The sequence below is a fragment of the Coregonus clupeaformis genome, unplaced genomic scaffold (genome assembly GCF_020615455.1).
Source record: "Coregonus clupeaformis isolate EN_2021a unplaced genomic scaffold, ASM2061545v1 scaf0053, whole genome shotgun sequence".
In the NCBI taxonomy this organism is placed as follows: Eukaryota; Metazoa; Chordata; class Actinopteri; order Salmoniformes; family Salmonidae; genus Coregonus; species Coregonus clupeaformis.
Window position 1 is genome coordinate 214,904 of NW_025533508.1, and position 14,521 is coordinate 229,424.

Below are 14,521 nucleotides of genomic sequence, written 5' to 3' on the forward strand. Positions count from 1 at the left end.
TGGAGGAGTCTATGGAGACCCTGGACTACAGTCTTGTGCAGGTCAATTTTTTGCAACCCGCACCCGGTCCGCTCCCGCCACAGTACCGCGACTGCACCGTAACCCGCCAATCAGGACAGAGAGCTGCCGCAACCGGGCCCGTAATTTGTACCAAAACCCGCCGCAAACCGCCAGATCATATCAATTGATTTCATTGTTATTAGTAGTAGGCCTAGGGCATATAGGCCTACAGACAGTAGTAGCCTATCCCCATGTCATAGCCTATTCAAAGAACTATGCGATTGCATGCAGCCATTTGAAAAGACAAAAGCAAGTCTTAGCCTACTAAAGCAAGCAATAGGCCTAACTGAGTTGTGAAAAGCCATACCTACCTGCTGGACGAGGGGCCTGTTTTGGAACTGCCCTCATCAACACAGACTTGCATGCTGAATAAAAATCCATCTATGGGCTAACGTCAACGATTACGCAAAAATAGCCTGTTAACACAATTGTAACTTCACTTTTGAACTGTTTTCCATGAGTTGGCTTTACACTTGCACTAATTGTGTTATCAAACGCTGCCATTTCATGTATAAGTTAGTTAGCTAGCTAACTTGAGCAGGGTGTTGACCCTGGTTGCTTCTGTGTGTCGCTCTGGATGGGAGTCTGTTAGTTGACTAATGTGATGTAGTTGTTGAGCGGCTTCACTGCAAGTAGATTGTATGTTTTAAATATTAAATAAAAAGTTAGCTAGCTAGCTCAGGTAAGAACGGTGAGTCGTGAGTGAAAGTCACGTGAGGGGAAGAGCAAGGGGTGGGAAAGCAGGAGAGGGTAATACGTTTTACTCACAGAGATAGATAGAGGGCTCATCTTTATATCTGTGCCATTATAGCATCTGTGACAGCATGGGCACCACCATTGAGGCTACAACCCATAGGAATCCCCATCCAGTTGACTACTTTGACTACCTTAAAATGGCAGAAGCATGGTGGAAGCCCTCATTGGTGCTGCCCATGATAAAACTGCCATTTGGCTACTAGAGGCCTCTATCATTCTCTTATGTTTTACTCAGCAGCACTGTGAGCATTCTGCGCAAGTAGCCTGTCTCAGTGCCACTCTGATGGCAAATACACACTACATAATGAAATGAGTCAACTGACAAAACACAGTAAAAATAGTGAAGTTGTTATTTTATTATCATGATTAAAACCTCAACCGATCCGCAACATGTTTCGGACTGCAACCCGGCCCGCGGATTTATCGAATGTTCAAAATTGACCCGCTAAACGTTCTCCTCTCATCGCTCCCTCTCCCAGGCTGAAAGGGGTGGATCAGGCTCCTAGGAAAACAACGTTTGGGGGTGTGTCAGTACGCAGTACTCTGTCCCTCCCCCTGTCCTCCCAGCACCATGGCCAGAGGATCACCTGTCAGGCCTTCAGCTCTCTGCTGTCTGAGGGAGTCAACACCTTCTACAAGCTCAACGTCCTCTGTGAGTGGTGAAGAGTGTGGGTTGGTGGGTTGAATACGTGTCTATTTCTCTCTGTCTGTTATACACAGCTTTTGAATATTTTATTTGTTTCACTGTGAATACTTTATTTGTTTCACTGGGGATCTAAATCAAGTATTCAAAATATGTGTGCACAGTTATGAGTAGGAGAAAAAGAAAGTCTGTGCTGGTGTGTGTGAGGCTTATGTAATGTGACACGATAGTGTGCATGGCAGGCAGTTTTGTTTGCATGTGTTTGTGCTGTTCTCTGTGTTTGCGTGTGTATGTGTGTGTATGAGTGTGTGTTACTGTATTCCTTTGTTGTGACTGTGGGTTTGTCAGGCTCTGCGGCAGTGTGTCCTAATTGTGTGTATGCTTTGCAGCACAGCCATGTTATTCTTTGATGCTGTTTCGCAGGCTGCAGCCAGCCAGCTCTTCAAAGCCTGCTGCTCCGTGCAAGCATGAAAGAATGTCACTGTGTGTTTGTGAGCAGCTGCTGTTGGACAACACTACTGTCACTCGCTGTTTTAATGCCTGTCCCTCTCCCTTCCTCCCCCTCCCTCCCCCTCCCTCCCGCCCACCCTCGTTCTCTACCTACCTCCCTCTCTCTCTCCCTCCCTCTCACCCCAGACTCCTGTGTGAATTCAGTCTTTTTGTGATATTGGTGGGGATGCCGCTTCTCTACAGGTTTTTCTTTAATTTGCACTGCTGTCGCCTTTCATGGCTGACATGGTTTCTTTGTGTCTGGGCTTGTATGTTTTTCTCCCTTTGTGTGTGTGTGTGTGTGTGTTTGTGTAAGATCCCCCAGAGTTTAGCCCTGACCATCCCCAGAAGGTACAGGTAGTGGAGGATGAGACAGCCATCCTTCCCTTGCTGGTCTCGGCCAATCCAGATGACATCTCCTGCAGTTGGCTCTACCGCAAGGAGGAGCTGCACAACGGTGATCCACCCTGCTCTCTCCCCCTCTCCCTGTGGTATCTCTATATAGCCAGCCAACTAACTCTCTAGAGCTGAGCCAGTCTTATGACTTGGGGGTAGAAGCTGTTCAGGGTCCTGTTGATCCCAGACTTGGTGCATCGGTACCGCTTGCTGTGCGGTAGCAGAGAGAACAGTCTATGACTTGGGGGGCTGGAGTCTTTTAAGATTTTTAGGGCATTCCTTTGACACCGCCTGGTATAGAGGTCCTGGATGACAGGGAGCTCGGCCCCAGTGATGTACTGGGCCGTACGCACTATCCTCTGTAGTGCCTTGCAGTCAGATGCAAAGCAGTTGCCATACCAAGCTGTGATGTATCCAGTCAAGATGCTGAGCGCCCACGCCAAATCTTTTCAGCCTCCTGAGGGGGAAGAGACGTTGTGGTGCCCTCTTCACAACTGTGTTGGTGTGTGTGGACCATGATAGATCCTTACTGATGTGGACACCAAGGAACTTGAAGCTCTCGACCCGCTACAGCCACACTATAGCCCCGTCGATGTGAATGGGGGTGTGCTCGGCCTCCGTTTTCTGTAGTCCATGATCAGCTCCTTTGTCTTGCTGACGTTGACAGAGAGGTTGTTGTCCTTCCACCACACTCCCAGGTTTCTGACCTCCTCCCTATAGGCTGTCTCAACGATGTAGGTCGTCAGACAACATTATGATGGTGTTGGAGTCGTGCGTGGTCACGCAGTCGTGGGTGAACTGAGAGTACAGGAGGGGACTAAGCATGCACCCCTGAGGGGCCCCCATGTTGAGGGTCAGCGTGGCGGATGTGCTGTTGCCTACCCTCCTGACCTGGGTGCGGCCTGCCAAGAAGTCCAGGATCCAGTTGCAGAGGAAAATGTTCAGTCCGAGGGTCTTAGATTAGTGATGAGCTTGGAGAGCACTGTTGAACGCTGAGCTGTAATCAATGAACAGCATTCTCACATGGGTGTTCCTCTTGTCGAAATGGTAGTGTGGAATGCAATGGCTTCATCTGTGGATCTGTTGGGGCAGTTTGCGAATTGCAGTGGGTCCATGGTGTCTGGGATGATGGTGTTGATGTGAACCATGGCCAGCCTTTCAAAGCATTTAATGGCTACAAATGTGAGTGCTACGGGGCAATAGTCATTTAAACAGGTTATCTTGGCATTCTTGGGCACAGGGACTATGGTGGTCTGCTTGAAACATGTAGGTATTACAGACTGGGTCAGGGAGAGGTTATAAATGTCAGTAAAGACACTTGCAAGCTGGTCAGCGCATGCTTTGAGTCCGCGTCTTGGTAATCCGTCTGGCCCTGCGGCCTTGTGAATGTTAACCTGTTTAAAAGTCTTACTCACATCGGCTATGGAGAGCGTGAGCACACAGTCATCTGAAACAGCTGGTGCTCTCATGCGTGGTTCAGTGTTGCTTGTTTTGAAGCGAGCATAAAGGCATTTAGCTCATCTGGGCAGCTCGCGGCTGGGTTTCCCTTTGTAATCCGAGATAGTTTGCAAGTCCTGCAACATCCGACGAGCATCAGAGCCAGTGTAGTAGGATTCGATCTTAGTCCAGTATTGACACTTTGCCTGTATGATTGTTCATCAGAGGGCGTAGCGGGATATCTTATAAAAGTACGGATTAGTCTCCCGGATTAGTGGCAGCTCCTGGAACATATTCCAGTCTGTGCTATTAAAACAGTCCTGTAGTTTAGCATCCACTTCATCAAACCACTTCTGTATTGAGCACTTCACTGGTACTTCCTGTTTGAGTTTTTGCTTGTAAGCAGGAATCAGGAGGATAGAGTTATGGTCAGATTTGCCAAATGGAGGGCGAGTGAGAGCGTTATATGTGTTTCTGTGTGTGGAGTAAAGGTAATCTAGAGTTTCTTCGCCTCTAGTTGCACAGGTGACATGCTGGTAGAAATGAGATAAGACGGATTTCAGTTTCCCTGCATTAAAATCACTGGCCACTAGGAGCACCGCCTCTGGATGAGGATTTTCTTATTTGCTTATGGACCTATACAGCTGGTTGAGTGCGGTCATAGTGCCAGCATCAGTTTGTGGTGGTAAATAGACAGCTACGAAAAATTTAAATGAAAAATACTATGGCATTTATCTTATCATGAGGTATTCTAATTCAGGTGAGCAGAACCTCAAGACTTCCTTAATATTAGAGATTGCGCACCAGCTATTATTAACAAAGAGACACACACCTCCCCACTTCAGCTTACCCGACGCTGCCGTACTGTCCTGCCGATGCATAGAAAAACCAGCTAGATGTACACTGAGTGTAGACAACATTATGAACACCTGCACTTTCCATGACATAGACTGACCAGGTGAATCAAGGTGAAAGCTATGATCCCTTATTGGTGTCACTTGTTAAATCCACTTCAATCAGTGTAGATGAAAGAGAGGAGACAGGTTAAAGAAGGATTTTGAAGCTTTGAGACAGTTGAGACATGGATTGTGTATATGTGCCATTCAGAGGTGCCAGGCGCACCAGTTTGTGTCAAGAACTTCAATGCTCCTGGGTTTTTCAGGCTCGACAGTTTCCAATGTGTATCAAGAATGGTCTACTACTAAAAGGACATCCAGCCAACTTGACACAACTGTGGGAAGCATTGGGGTCAACATGGGCCAACATCCCTGTGGAACGCTTTCGACACCTTGTAGAGTCCATGGCCCAATGAATTCAGGCTGTTCTGAGGGCAAAGGAAGTGTTCTTAATGTTTTGTACACTCAGTCTACGTTATCCATGTGACTCCGAGAAACATAGGATATTAAAGTTCTTCAGGTCCCGTTGATAGGACAGTCTCGAGCGGAGCTTGTCCAGTTTGTTCTTGTAAGTTCGCCAATAGAACGGAGGGTAGAGACGTTTTATGTACTGGCCAACGTAGTTTCGTAAGGGTTCCCGCACGTCAGACTCTCATAAGCCACCTTTTTCTTTTACAAGTCGTGGATTAGGGCCTGGTCCAGGGTGAGCAGTATGTCCTGCGCCTACGACTCGTTGAAGTAGAATGCTTCAACCAAATCTAGGTTAGTGATCGCTGGTCTGACGGAAACATTATGTACAAAAAAAGTTAAGATCAGCGAAACCCCCCCCACAAAATAGCAGAATTAGTCAGGAGCCCGTAAAACAGCTGCTATCCATTGCAGCGCAATTCTCTGTAGTCAGCCCTAATGTATGCTGCCTAAATGAGGATCGCTATTTCTCTGAATACATCACAGCCGTTCCTCTCCTGGCCTGCCCTTTATTCCCTGTCATCGGGCCACAGCCACCACACTCCTGTCCCTAACCCCCCACCTCAACACCCTCCTCCTGGAGGGGTTACCCAGTGGTGGTCTGACACATGGGCTATTGTTTCTGTGGGATTGTTTCCAGGCCAATCAATAATATAGCATTAGATGTCACTTATAAGCCATGAGTGGCTTAGGGACATGTGGTTTATGTGTTTATAATGAATATTTGTGTGTGTGTGGTTGTGTGTGTGTGCGTGCGGATGTGCTTGTGTGGTTTTGTGTGTGTATCTATGAACAGAAATGGATCCTCGCTACCACTTTACTGAGAGCACAGCGTTTGAGATCTGGAATGTGACAAGGAGAGACACCGGGGTCTACACTGTGAACTGTACCAACGAGGTGGGGTCCGACAATACCACCATCACTCTGGATGTACAGTGTAAGTCTGACCCACTGGCCTTTAATCTGGTCTGTCTACGCACCTCAACACTGTGTTAGCCCACTGAGCTCAAGTCTACGCATTAGCTCAGGGATTGAAAACAAATCTTCAGGACTCAGGCAAGGTTTCTCAGTCCTCACGCGAGTGTGGTTCATCAAGCCACCTACATTACATGCCAGTGTTGTATACCCAATACAACCCCAATCCTGTCACAACCTTGAACCAACCGACCGACACATCCCCATCCCATTGCCTCCACTCTTAATGATGTAATAATAGCGCTGTTCTGAATGTAGGTCTGAATGTTCCACTAAAACCCACAGTGCAGTACAAGCCTAATGGACAGACAGCACAGCGCTATCCTGATCCGATGGAACCTGACAGTTGGAGGTATCCATAATGTATAGAGGATTGTAATAGCTTTTATGGCTGGCGCTGTAGCCCACTTAACAATGTCGTTCCTGTTTAAAACGACTGTGGTCTGTGAGAAGGCCATAAGTGTCTCTGGTAATTCCATCAGTGTGCTGTGTGTATGAACCCAGACAGGGGCTTGGGGCACTAATGCAACTACTGTTGTAAGTAGATGATACCCACAGGAAGAGAAGACCACACAGCCAGGTGAAAAGGGATTACATTACAGTATGTTGGTGGAGTCATAGTGCTGCTGTATCCAGGACATAGTGACTGACTGAAGGAGGGATGGAAGGAGGGAAAGTGGGCCATGATGATGGCACCCTGCCTGCCTCTGTCTCGCTCAAAGTTAAAGTGGAGGACAGGCGGCATGCAATGGAGAACCTCCAGGGTGACGTGGCCCAATTTAGGGACACTGAGTTGGGCAGGGGTGTCTGACAGTAGGGGGTTGGGACAGTTCCAAAATATGCTGGGGTTAAATTGATTGGCAAATATTTAATGTAAAGTGGTCCATAGAGAAAGGTCATTAGTTACAGTATGTATAGCGTGTCTGTAGGATCAGTGATGCTTAGAATAGAATAGAATGGAATAGAATAGAATGGAATATAATACAATAGAATGTATAGAATAGAATTGTAGAGAGAGTTGGGAGTCGGTGGGTGGTGACTGATTGCTCCCTAAGAATGTTACTTTGGTATTGTTTCTCTAGTCCTACTTTCTTATTGCCTACTCCCCAGATGCCCCTAGTGTGAAGATGGAGGAGGACCCAGTGTATGTGGACGTGGGGGAGACAGCAGACCTGTTTTGTGTAGCAGATGCCAACCCCATCATCAACACTGACATGTTCTCCTGGAAATGGCTGGTGAGAGACCCCATATCCCCATCTCATCTCACCTCTCCTTTCATTCGATTTTATTTCCCTTTATCTGGCCTCCTTTCTTTTATTTACCATTTCTTACCGTTTATCATTCACCCTCTTAAATGCGGAGTCATGCCATATTTCACCGGCTCTAACTATCCTTCCGCCCCACCTCTCCCTTCTCCCGGCTCCACACTCAGCCCAAATCCAGAAAAATAGCTTTCATTACGGCCCGGCGACTAAAGGGCACATTTATCAACGTACGCTCTCTATCCTGTATCTACTGCTCTCTCTCTTTTTCTCTCTCTCTCTCTTTCTCCGCTCCCCCTGGCGTACCTGTACTGGTCTTGCACAGGAGGGGGTGGGGGTGTACGAAGGTCTGCATGCTGTCCTCCTGTCTTCCTATCTTCCTGTCTTCCTCTTGTTTACCCCTCTGTCTGTCTTCTGCAGGGTGAGGGGGAGATGGAGGAGATGGGGGAGCAGAGCCAGGATGAGGCCACTGGGCAGCTGACCATCCAAGGGGCGACTCGGGCCCACGCCGGACACTACCAGTGCACTGCCGACAACAACATAGCACCCCCTGCCAGCGTGGCAGTCCAGTTGGTGGTACGCTGTGAGTCTAACGAGCTCTACCAAGATCTATCAATCATGTAGTGTGTTCACATCAAGGGTGCAATGGAGTGGAAAAGGGTTGTGGGTGTCTTTGCTTGTGTGGCACCATTAATTATTTCTATGCACATCTGTACGCATTTGCATGTATTCCATGTTTCTGTCTATCCATTTCTGTTTGTACATGTACAGTGTGAACATCTCTGGGTGTGTGTTTGTCCTGTCCTGTGTAGTTAAGCCAGAGCTCCAGAAGGGGGCTCAGTGGAATAAGGTGGCGAGCAGAGGGGATGGCACCAGAACAGCTGAGGTGGTGTGCCAGGGAGAGGGCATCCCGCGGCTCCACTTCTCCTGGGCTAAAAATGGCGTGCCCATGGACTTCATACACCCAAGGTGAGAGCATATCACACCCCTCACTCTCCATCTGGTTCTCACATTCACCCCATTTCACACACACACACACACACACACACACATGCTCGTACTCACACACACACACACACACACACACACACACACACACACACACACACACACACACACACACACACACACACACATGCTCGTACTCACATATAGACACACAGGCACACACTGTCCCTAAAACAGGCATGTTTAACAATGTAGAAACTTTAAACTACTGTGTCATGAGAATGTGGCAAAATATTCATGATGGTGGATAACTAGATTCGTTTCCATAGTTTATACATTCACTCAGTATCTCACCATTAAATCTTTACTTTGGGACTTTTCCCTCTCCCTATGCAAATACCTCTCACAGTGCCTGCTGTCTGCCCTATAGCCATATGTGTGTGTGTGTGTGTGTGTGTGTGTGTGTGTGTGTGTGTGTGTGTGTACTGCAGGTACCAGGAGAAGACAGTTAGGGAGGGCTCATTACACACCAGCACGGTAACCGTGGTGAACGTGAGTGCAGCGCTGGACTACGCAGTATTCACCTGCACCGCTCGCAACACTCTGGGAGAGGACACACTCAACATCCAACTTCTCAGCACCAGTAGTGTGTGTGTGTGTGTGTGTGTGTGTGTGTGTGTGTGTGTGTGTGTGTGTGTGTGTGTGTGTGAATGGGTAAAAGGTCAGAGGTTAGGTCAGACATCAGGGCCCAGGGATGTTGCTATGATGTAAAACACATATTTTACAGCCAACTGCTAGAGTCCCATTGGTCCTAATTTAGCTACATCCTCTCATATAATAGTGTGTGTGCGTTTGTGTATGTGCTGCTGTGTCCACGATTCTATTAGTGTGGGAGGACCCTCCAGCTTAGAGAGAAAATGTTCAGTCTCTCTCCACTGTAGGAAGAGCAAGCCCTCAGTGTCAGACACCCTTTAGCTATGTCATTTCTACAGAGTATCTCTCCTTTATCCCCTGCCTATAGCTCTAATTCCCCTCTCTGTCAGATAACGCTGCAGTGATACGCTTTCCTCTCTCCGCGCGCACAGGCTGAGTCGCCCTCTGGCTCACTAACAAGCGTATTCCTACGCCAGCGATGTCAACAAGGCCCCTGCTCCCAGCGAGCCCCCCGGCCTCCATTGGACACATTTAATGTTTACCATAAAAAGCGTGAAATACAATCCAATATTCACTGCTGTTTTTTTCTCTCCCTCCGTTTTTTTACTGCCGTGAATATTCATAATTAATCTGACGCAGCGATAATAAATGTTATATGCTTCCTTATCATCAGAAGGCCGGGAAAGGAAGAGAAGGTTGAATTCTCTCTCTCCCTGCCCGCCTCACTGCTGCGGTTTGGATTAAAAAAAGACAGATCCAAATAAGACTGACCCCTCTAACCTCGTGTCTTATGAGCGGAACTGATAATGGAAATGATTTACTCTGCAAACAGAGCTGCCTGCTTGCCTGCAAGCAAAGCTTCTCTCTCTCATTCTAGTGCTCAACTCTCTCCGTCTCTTCTGCTCTCTTCCTCTACCGTTCTCTCTTGTTTATTCCTTCTACCCCTCCTTCTCTCTCTCTCTCTCTCTCGTTCTCTTTCCCTACATTTTTCACCCCCTCTTTTCTTCCCAATTCTCTCTCCCCCCCCCTCTCTCTCTCTCTCTCTCTCTCTCTCTCTCTCTCTCTCTCTCTCTCTCTCTCTCTCTCTCTCTCTCTCTCTCTCTCTCTCTCTCTCTCTCTCTCTCTCTCTCTCTCTCTCACCTTCCATCTCTCTCTCTAACACACAGATCAACCAGATCCTCCCTCAGAGTTCCGCCTAGTCAGCTTCACCCATGCCTCTGCAACTCTAGAATGGATCCCAGGCTTCGATGGGGGCTTGGAGCAGAGATTCCGTGTCAGGTGATAGAGCGTTGACTACAGTTTGGCTAAACATGATTTGTAAAATATTGTGATCTCTTCTTTGCATTCATAAGCAACCAACACATCCTTGATAGGCATATTAGGAACAGGTCTGGATCAAGGGTCAATTCCATTTCACTCCTGTCAGGTTAGAGCCCATCCCTGGACTGACTAAGATACTGTTGATTGACAGGTACCGTTGGGCTGGCTCTGTGAGTTTCCTCTATGTGGATGTGTTCCCTCCGAAGGCAAACATCTTCAGTGTGACAGGCCTGTCCCCCGCCACCACATACAACTTTTCTGTCAACGCACTCAACTCCATGGGAGAGAGCAGCTACGCAGACAACAACTCAGTACTCACCATCACCACCGAGGGTCAGTCTAGAGCAAGTTCACAGCATGACTTCTGGGTCCTAGCTAGGAGAGGGACAATGGTCGGACATTGGATGGTTTGGACTCCTGCCCAGCTGGTACTGAGATCAGGTTATGTCTCTAATGATCCCCTATGCCCCATTTTGTAGAACATAAATAATCTTGGCACTATATGGGGAATAGGATCATTTGAGATTTCACCCAGGTTTATCTTGCAGCTGTAGAACAGCACTGATGGTTTTTTCCCTGTCTCCGTGGTTCTTCTAACCAGAGTGGGAAGGAGCAGTCCAGGAAGAGGATCCCTTACACACTGAGGGTAAGTTTATTATTCAAAACTCTATACAAAAAGGCTTTTTTTGGGACTGTGGAACACTGCTATTTGCAAAGCAGCTAGTTTAATTTGGCTAAATCATGTTAATGTATGTACCTCCCAAGGCACTTAATGTTTGTTCTTTGAGTAATGGTACTGTAGTTATGGCAGCTGTGGTCGTAAATGCTACCTTCTTTCCTTGTGTTAGTCCTCTATCAATGAAGGAAGTGAGAGACCAGCTTTCATACTGATTATTATTATCCCTTAATAAGTTTGACTCAATATGCAATAAACTCATTTACCACAAAAGAGTCAAAACTCAGAGTGAAGTTCAATTGTTTAATACCAAAGACGCAACAGCTGTAATGCGCGCCCATCGATTGGTGCAGCCGTATACGTGCCTTTCAAGTGGGCGCAGCACTCTCTTATATCCCAGCAAAGCTCCCCACCCATACAATGATATATCAGTAGTTTTCCACTAACATCACACAGCACTTTCCACTGACCCTTTCACCCTGATTAAGGACATGGTCTTCTGCTAACCATAACCCAGGAGTTGCAACCATCGCAATCACTGTTGGCACCACTTCCTCTTATCTAATTGCTGTCTAGACAATGGAGCATATCTGTGGTTTCTAGTCACCGGAGCCCTAACAGACAGTTACCTAAAACTACACACTCCTTAATATGCACTAACCCTTTTTCTCTACTTTCACTATAACCTTACAATACAAAAACATCCCCCAAGACTTAAGGCCTCATTCTATTTCTCCTTAGTCACAGAAAAGCTATTAATCACACAAACCGCAATTATTTACAATTGAACACCCTGTTCCTGCATCTTGCTACCTATGATGTTGTCATGGTGGATCAACTCATTTCCTGTTCTTGTTTCTCTTGTAAACCAGAGACGAGTGGGTTGTCGCTGTATCAGACTGTGATCATGGCGGTGGTTGGTGGGGCTCCGCTGCTGGCTCTCAACTGGCTGGGCTGCCTCCTGTGTCTGAGGTGGAAGAAGAGGCAGGGCCAGACAGGTAACCATGGTGATACCATGGTCAAGGTTGTGTGACTGTTTTCTTCTGCATCTCAGTCTCAGAAACCTCTCAGAGCCTGAATCTTAATGCAACTCTCATTTCTTTCTTTCTTTCTTTCTTTCTTTCTTTCTTTCTTTCTTTCTTTCTTTCTTTCTTTCTTTCTTTCTTTCTTTCTTTCTTTCTTTCTTTCTTTCTTTCTTTCTTTCTTTCTTTCTTTCTTTCTTTCTTTCTTTCTTTCTCCCGCTATTTGTCTCTCTGTGTCCTCTTATCTCTTCTCTTCCTCCTTTCCCTCCAAACATCCCCATCTGCCCCTCCCTCCCTCCGCAACCCTCCTCCAAGGCTGTCACTTCTTCCCTCTATCTTTCCCTTTATCTAATTTATTGTATTTTTTGTCCACCGTCTCTCTCCCCTTCCCTCCCCCTCCCTCCCCCTCCCTCCCCCCCCCCTCTCTCTCTCTCTCTCTCTCTCCCTTCATCTCTCCCTCACTTCCTTTATCTCTCTATCTGTCTCCCTCAGTTTCCGTTCCCTGCGACTGTCAAGTCGCCTATCTCCCATACCTGTCATCTCACTCTCTCCTCTCTACCCTTCGTCACCACACACCATCCTCTTCTCTATTTCTTCATCCATCCTTCTGTCAGACCTCTTTTAGTTCTTCAATAGTGCCCCTATCCCATTTCTAATCCCCACTCATTCATCCCCCTCCCTCTCTCTCTCTCTCTCTCTCTCTCTCTCTCGCCCTCACTTTCTCTCCCTCTCTCTCACTCTCCCTCCCTCTCTTCTCCAGAGAGTAAAGGCAGTGTTTCAGATGGGAAGAAGAGTGAAGGAGATGGGTGAGTCATCATCTTAATCTGTCTCTGTGAGTCCAGACTAGCCAGCACCCAGTCCAGTCCAGTGGGTACAGACAAATGACCACATGTCCAATCCCCTCTCAGAGGCCTAAGCCCTGCCCTACTGACAGACCACACCCAGCACCCACAACAGCAAAATTACAGGACCCTTTGACAGACAAAAGTCTCCCGTTTTGTATGATGTCATATAGCAACAAAATAGTAAAATGTACAGTAGCGTCAAATAGCAGACGCTCCTGTCAGTGTGAATTTGCAATTAGGGGGCAAAGCAACAACGCAAATGCAGGTGTCACATCCGAAAATAATTAAAATGTAATACGCCATATGGCATTGACAGGGCTATGCTCTTGTGCGCTGTACTGTACTGAACATGTCTTTGTATGTTGCTATTTTCTCCCTGAGGATTCAAAAAGAGTGACATACGACGTGTGGGTGGGTGATGGGATGGAGGGTGTTGATTGGATGATGTTGATATGCCTTAATTTAAAAAAGGGAAATTAAAGAAATAAAAGAGTAAGATGGGAGGATGTGAGTGGGTGGTTGGGGAGTTGGGATGTGATGCTGTGTTTTCTAATAAAAAAAGATACAGAAAAGTAAAAAAGAATGGAGGAGGTTAGACGCTTCGTTCTGTCTGTCATATCCAGGTCCACTGTGTCCACTGCCAGCGGCTCCACCAGGTACGAAGACAGAGAGCTGGTGAACCCTGCGGCCCAGCGCACCCTCCTCATCGACAGCGGATCAGAACCAGACAGCAGCGTCTACGAGAGCTACGCTGGGGTGAGATGAGAGAGAGGGAGGAGGTGGGGAGAGGCGGGGGGGAGACAGGGGGAAGAGGAGGCGGAGGACAGGGGGAGGGGAGAAGAGAGAGGAGAGAGAGGGCTGGGAGAAGACATAGGGGGTGATAATAGAGAGAGTGAGAAAGCACGAGTGGTGGATGAAGGAGCGAGAAGAGGAAGGTGACAAAATAAAGAGACATAAAGGGAGGGGCTTAGAGAGGAATAGGAGAAGAATAAAGGGAGAAAACAGGAGGGATGACAGTTGGGAGGATGCTAGCAGACAGAGGTGGAGAGGTGAGAAGAAAAGGAAGGATTAAGGAAGGGGGAGATCGGTCAGAAGAGAGGAAGTGGAGGAGTCAGGCATAACGAGGGAAACAGAGGAGAGATAAACAAATAAACACCTTTGGCTGTAGGAAAGGGAGATCGATAGCCCACAATTAGCATTCAAAATACACTTAGATCCTGGTGAAATTGCACATTTTAAAAGGCCAATAAGGCTTTGAACCCTGCAGAAAAATGTTAAGTAGAATATACCAACACTGGCAGAAAGAGAGTATTATTAGAATTGGCTCTAATGCAAGCAAATTCTCATTTTTTACATTTTAGTCATTTAGCAGACGCTTTTATCCAGAGCAACTTACAGTTATTATATATATATTTTTTCATACTGGCCCCCCGTGGGAATAGAACCCACAACCCTGTCGTTGCAAACGCCATGCTCTATCCAACTGAGCTACATCCCTGCCAGCCATTCCCTCCCCTACCCTGGACGACGCTGGGCCAATTGTGCGCCGCCCCATGGGTCTCCCGGTCACGGCCGGCTATGACAGAGCCTGGATTCGAACCAGGATCTCTAGTGGCACAGCTAGCACTGTGATGCAGTGCCTTAGACCACTGCGCCACTCGGGGCCTCGGGGCC

At 47.4% G+C, this 14,521-nt stretch overlaps 1 protein-coding gene across 1 annotated transcript in view; it reads left to right on the plus strand.

Moving 5' to 3' along the window:
• Positions 1–14,521, plus strand: part of LOC121562834 (nephrin) — a 40,070-nt gene that overhangs the window by 24,410 nt on the left and 1,139 nt on the right. The window contains exons 14-26 of the mRNA XM_045212816.1: positions 1,296–1,468; positions 2,265–2,405; positions 5,942–6,082; positions 7,231–7,355; positions 7,803–7,965; positions 8,195–8,351; positions 8,822–8,973; positions 10,151–10,262; positions 10,456–10,637; positions 10,906–10,950; positions 11,853–11,978; positions 12,763–12,808; positions 13,471–13,603. Of these exons, the coding sequence (XP_045068751.1) occupies positions 1,296–1,468; positions 2,265–2,405; positions 5,942–6,082; positions 7,231–7,355; positions 7,803–7,965; positions 8,195–8,351; positions 8,822–8,973; positions 10,151–10,262; positions 10,456–10,637; positions 10,906–10,950; positions 11,853–11,978; positions 12,763–12,808; positions 13,471–13,603 (1,696 nt within the window). The remainder of the gene's footprint in view (positions 1–1,295; positions 1,469–2,264; positions 2,406–5,941; positions 6,083–7,230; positions 7,356–7,802; positions 7,966–8,194; positions 8,352–8,821; positions 8,974–10,150; positions 10,263–10,455; positions 10,638–10,905; positions 10,951–11,852; positions 11,979–12,762; positions 12,809–13,470; positions 13,604–14,521) is intronic.